Source organism: Zingiber officinale, chromosome 2B (genome assembly GCF_018446385.1).
Source record: "Zingiber officinale cultivar Zhangliang chromosome 2B, Zo_v1.1, whole genome shotgun sequence".
In the NCBI taxonomy this organism is placed as follows: domain Eukaryota; kingdom Viridiplantae; phylum Streptophyta; class Magnoliopsida; order Zingiberales; family Zingiberaceae; genus Zingiber; species Zingiber officinale.
In genome coordinates this window covers 8,585,657-8,591,656 of record NC_055989.1, presented here as the reverse complement: position 1 = coordinate 8,591,656, position 6,000 = coordinate 8,585,657, and the positions used below count along the sequence as shown (strand labels likewise).

General features: G+C 39.4%; 1 protein-coding gene across 1 annotated transcript; it reads left to right on the top strand.

The window, feature by feature from the left end:
- Positions 1 to 747: 747 nt before the first annotated feature.
- Positions 748 to 2,852, top strand: LOC122045215 (pentatricopeptide repeat-containing protein At4g21065-like). Its single transcript, XM_042605338.1, has 2 exons — positions 748 to 815; positions 902 to 2,852. Exons 1-2 carry the CDS (start codon positions 770 to 772, stop codon positions 2,722 to 2,724), a joined length of 1,869 nt encoding a protein of 622 aa, XP_042461272.1. The 5' UTR covers positions 748 to 769; the 3' UTR covers positions 2,725 to 2,852.
- The last annotated feature ends 3,148 nt before the right edge of the window (positions 2,853 to 6,000 follow it).

Genomic DNA, 6,000 nt, shown 5'->3' with positions numbered 1-6,000 from the left:
GCTCGGTTTAGAGATGATATAATCAATTTAGATTAAGAAATCCTTAACAAATTTTATGTACGAAGTATGACAAATATTAAATCAAACTATGCTTTTTACCAAAGTTAAATGATATTAATTGATAGTATTAACTTATTTAGATAAAGTATATGTTGGATAATTCATCTTGATAGTATTAAGAGGCTTAAAAATAAAAATTGTGTTTTCGTAAATCAAGCTATAATAAAAAATCAATGACCAATTCAAAAAAAAAAAACACTTTACTCTCAAAATTTTTATCTTTGGATATGATGTTGTATACTTCGACATACTTATAGATGTAATGATATGGCGCTATGGGACAATAAGGAGGTAACGCAGTAAAGAAGGTGGTGAAGCTCAGGACAATAATAAGCTAACGCGGTGAAAAATATGGTGAACCTGACCTCTAACCTAGTTCGTGAAGCTTTCGTGAATACAGTAGGCGGTGATGATATGATTTGAGCTTCACAACTTCCGGAGAAGACAGAAGAATGACGACGCCCGTGAGGTGAAGAAGCCAGGACTACACCGCCGATGAAACGCTGAACGACAGGAACGAGCAGGCGGCCTAGTTCGGGAGGGATTCGGGATTACGTTTAGGAAAATAATCGAAAGCGCGCAGGAGCAGGCGACGTCGGGAAGATAGGAACAGTTAGGGTTCATGATTGGATCGTAGCAGAAAGCAGGAGTTCACGAAATTAAAATGGGTCGGGAGTACGTTTTCTTACTTCTGACGAGCATGAGGTGAATGACGACGACATGGATGACCAGCGACATGGGCAGGGATAAAATCGGTATTCCATACTTGATTTGATCATTTAAAAAGTTATATACGTAAATTGGCTATTTTACAAATTTATCCACACGGTTTAGTAAAAAGCTGTAGGGAAAGCAATGAAGCATGGCGTGCTGGTTCCTTCTCCCCCCGCTCCCAGCGGAGGCAGAGCGGCAGAGCAAGCCTGCCTCGCCCTCCTCGACGCCTCGACCTCCCTCCACCGCCTCCTCCAGACCACCGCCTTCCTCCTCAAATCCGGCCTCCAGTCCAACCCCCTCGTCCTCACCAAGTTCGTCGCCGCCGCCTCCTCCCTCCACGCCCTCCACCTCGCTCACTCCCTCCTCTTCTCCCCGCACGTCTCCACCTCCCTCTACGACACCTTCCTCTTCAACACGCTCATCCGCTCCCATGCCCACTCCCACCTCCCTCTGGCTGCCGACAACCGCCGCGCCTTCTCGTACTTCTCCTCCATGCTCCACGCCGGCTTGCTCCCGAACAAGTTCACCTTTCCTTTCCTCCTCAAGGCCTGCTCCCGTCTCCATAACGCCGGGAATGTCGGGTTCCAGGTCCACGCCTCCGCCATCAAATTTGGATTTGGCGCTAATCTTTTCGTCCAGAACTCTCTCATTCACTTCTACTCTGCCGCAGCTGGTTCCCCTGATTCAGCGCTCAAACTGTTCGACAGAATGCCCCAATCAAATTCCGTCACTTGGAGCGCGATGATTGGCGGATACGTTCGCTCTGGGTCCTCCGACAAGGCCGTGGCCCTCTTTCGCGAGATGCAGAGCAGAGCCATTCCGCCCGATGAGGTCACTATCATCTTGTCGCTCGCCGCTTGCGCTGACTTGGGAGCTCTCGAGCTCGTCAGATGGCTTTGGTCATACGTCAACAGGAAAAACATCCCAAAGGTTCTATCTTTGTGCAATGCAGTCCTTGACGCGCTTGCCAAGTGCGGGGACATTGACGGTGCAATGGCTCTCTTTGAACAAATGCCTGTGAGGAGCATTGTGTCGTGGACCACTGTGATCGATGGCCTTGCGATGCACAGCCGTGGCGAAGAAGCAATTAAGTTATTCGAATTGATGAAATGTGCCGGCATCGTCCCTGATAGTGTGGCATTCATCAGCATTCTCACTGCTTGTGCTCACGCCGGCATGGTCAATGAGGGATGCCACTATTTCAGTTCCATGACAGCCGATTTCAGTATTGAGCCACAGATCGAGCACTATGGTTGCATGGTCGATTTGTTCAGCCGAGTAGGGATGCTTGAACGAGGATTGGATTTTGTCAAAAAGATGCCGATGGAGCCAAGCCCGATGATATGGAGGATGCTCATAGGGGCTTGTCGTGTGCACGGTAGGCTAGAGCTCGGCGAGAGGATCGCAAAGGACCTCCTTGACAAAGATCCAATGCACCATTCGAATTATGTGGTTTTATCAAATTTCTATGCCCTCAAACGACAATGGGACAAGAAGTGGGAGACAAGAAGAGCCATGAGTGAGCACGGGATTAGGAAAGTGCCTGGTTGTAGTCTTGTGGAGTTGGATGGTGAGATTTATGAGTTCATTGCTGGAGATGAGTCACATTTACACTACATGGGAGTGTATGAGATGTTGGAGGAGATCAGTCTAAAGATAAAGTTGGCAGGTTATGTTCCTGTAATGGAAGAGGTATTGCTTGACATCGATGAAGAGGATAAGGAGGATGCATTGCATTGGCACAGCGAGAAGCTAGCGGTTGCGTTTGTTTTGTTGAAGACTCCTCCTCGAACACCTATTAAGATTGTGAAGAACTTGCGCGTTTGCGCTGACTGTCATGCAGCTTTCAAATGTATCTCGAACGTCTATGATCGGGAGATTGTCGTGAGGGATACGAATCGATTTCATCGTTTCAAAGGTGGTGCGTGCTCATGCAAGGATTTCTGGTGACAATAGGCTTTTGGCTAAGCATTTCTTCTAAATTTGAGAGGCTTTTCATGTTTATGGAACAAGATGGTGAAGCCAATGTGCTACTTCACTTTTGGCTGGATTTTTCATAGTTTCACACTGGTTAAAGATGGTATGATTTATGAAGAAAAAGGAACGGAGATAGCATAGGAAGAAGCAATGAAAGCTGAGAATAACTTAATACACTAAGGGTGCGTTTGGTTCGGGGTTATTCTTGATAATCTTGGTTATCCATCCAAGGTTATCAACAAAAACCTTGTTTGGTTTAGGTATTCGATGATTCCCAAGTAATGTTCTATGCCCGACACGTCAGCAAAAGGGTCATACAACCCGGAATAAGAAAACCTCAGAAAACTAAGGTTTTTGTTGATTCCGGGGTTAACGATTTTTTTTTACCAAAAATACCCTCCGATAAGAAAAAATATGAAAAAAAGAGAAAAAATGTAAAAAAATATAAAAAAAATAAAAAAATGTTTTAAAAAATTTTAAAATTTATTTTTTTAAAAAATAAATAATTTAAAAAAATAAAAAATAAAAATTTTAAAAATAAAAAGTTTAAATTTTTTAAAAAAATTATAAAATTTTAAAAAATTATAAAAATTTTAAAAATAAAAATAAAATAAATAAATAAAAATTAAAATTTAAAAAATGTAAAAAAATAAAAAAATATAAATATAAATAATTAAAAAATAAAAAAACATTAAAAAATAAAAAAACACATAAAAAGTAAAAAAATATACCGGAAAAAGAAAAGTAAAAAAACATTAAAAAATAAATAAATAAATAAATAATAATAATAATTAATAATAATAATAATAATAATAATAATATGTATAGTTGGTTTTGTAACTGAGGGTAATACGGTAAAATATTAAACTAAGGTATTCATTAAAACCTTCAAACAAACAAGTTTTTGTTGCATTACCTAAGTTGAACCAAACAACATTTGGTTATGTTTTATTCCCTATAACCTTGGTTATGTGATTATCTGGTAATCACATAACCAAGGTTATACATGATGACTTGAACCAAACGCACCCTAAGTGTTTTTTGTCGAGAAAATTATATTTTTAGTCCTGTAACTTATATTTTTTTCAATTTTAATCCTGTTATGAGTCAATTTATATTTTTAGTCCTGTAACTTGTAAAATTTTTCAATTTCAACCATTTTTCCTCTAAATTTAAAATTTTTCAACGGAAAATGATGAGTTGTAAATTGAATTTGGGGATTTTGATTTTTTATGACCCGTGTACTTTTTATATTCCAATCACAAACTAGATATTTTCCGTTGAAAAATTTCAATTTTGGAGAAAAAAGGACTGAAATTGAAAAATATTACAAATTACATGACTAAGAACGTAAATTAACTCATAACAGGACTAAAATTGAAAAAGATGCAAGTTATGAGATTGAAAATGTAATTTTCTCGTTTTTTGTCGGATAGAGTAATCACAAGGCTCATTGATGTGTGCGGAGACGGCAGGGACCATGTGGCATGTGGCAGGTCTAGGACTTGGTCAATGTAAACCAGGTCAGCTTGACTCATGGTCAGCCCAAGTTAAGACCAAACTCGGATTAGACCTGCAACAGACCGAAAGATGGACGCAATTATAGTCCTACCTGAGCTAAGCTTGATGGGAGATTCGGCTAAAGGGGTGAACAAGTGAGGGGAATGGTGGTGACGAGTTCTAAGGAAGTGGGCGGACATGCGGGACGTGGTGTGGAGATGTCCGAAGATTTGGGTTGACATGCGGGAAGCATGGCAAAGGTGACTGCGTTCGTCCTTAGTACTCTGTCAATTAGACCTGGGATTAATAAGAAGGAGGTAAATGACAGATGACTATTAGTCCTTAGAATAATAACTGACGCATTACCTCCACTCTCTTAAGCTAATATAAAAAGGTGTATGTACACGCTAGCGCAGATACGCATACGATATAATTTTACGAGCATATTTTCTTTTTCTTTTTTTGTTTCTCTTTGTTGGGATCTAACTTGAGTGTCGGAAGGATTTCATCAAAATCAATCTCGGCCTCCTTTCTAATTCTTTTCAGTGTTCTCAATTTTTTTACGTGTTCGCTGTCGCTAGAGACTTTAGTCGAAGTCGGACATAGTTTCACTAGCTGTCCCTGAAGCCCTTTAGTGGCTCGAATCGCCAAGAGTCGACCTGATAGAAATCATCTATAAATAGGAGTTGGACTGAATCTATTCGTTGCTCGACCCTACATAAACCGATTGGATAGGAGCCAATACGATAAGAGTCGACCCGACTGATCTGACCTACTGGATGCGCTCTGCTTCGACGTCTCAAGGAATCAAGTCATCCCCTAATCTCAACCGGATCACTCACTAAAAGTAAACAACCTTGAATTAGAGGGGGCGGCTCCTCTGGTCCGCAAAGACTGGACCAATTCATGGTCCAGCCTTTGCATTGGTGGGGGGCAATGAACCCCCACCTGTTAACAGGTGGGGGCCATTGTCTCCCATCAATCCTCTTGTCCCGGTCTAAGAGCGGATCATGATAAAGAAATCAGAGGATCCGGTCCCAAATTAGAGATCCATAATAGTAGAAAACACTGTAGTTATGAAGATCATTAATAGGCGCCGGTGATATTTGAAAATGGAGAATTAATATTGTAAAAAAAGCAATATATTCATGCAAAACACGATGAGTATTATACACGACCCCTTCCTTTTAGCCTTCTTCATGGAACAAGTAGTTTCTTGATTGTCAGACTTTCACGTTGTTTTGTACGAACGAAACAAATGGTGCATCGAGGTCATACCTCCAATATCTCCTTCCACGCATGCCTATTGCTCCGCCTCACCATTGCACCTCCAAGAGATCCTAGCAAAATCCAACTAGTCAACCCTGTAAGGCCGGCTCAAGTTTTGAGACTTTAAGCGGAAAATTTATTTTAGACTTTTGACATTATTTTTTTTAAAAAAAATTCTCATCTTTAATTTTTTTTAAAAATAAATTAAATATTATTTTTTAAAAATATATATATAATTTAATTTTCTAACTTTTAAGATTTAAAATTATTAATTAAATTTTTATACTCAAGTTTTGATAATCTAATTTAGAGAAATATAAGTTTTAAATAGAGTATTATTATTAGATATAATAATACACTTTAAGTAGATAATAAGTTTACAATTCATTTAGCTAGAAATAAAATACATTTAAATGAAATATGGAGAGAGCAACCCTTATAAGAAGGAACAAAATTGAGAAAATAACAACAATAAAATAG

Coding starts and splice junctions, on each gene's coding strand:
- LOC122045215 (XM_042605338.1), top strand. CDS start 770: ATGACGACGACATGGATGACCAGCGACATGGGCAGGGATAAAATCG. Junction 816..901: donor CATGGGCAGGGATAAAATCG/GTATTCCATACT, acceptor TTTAGTAAAAAG/CTGTAGGGAAAGCAATGAAG.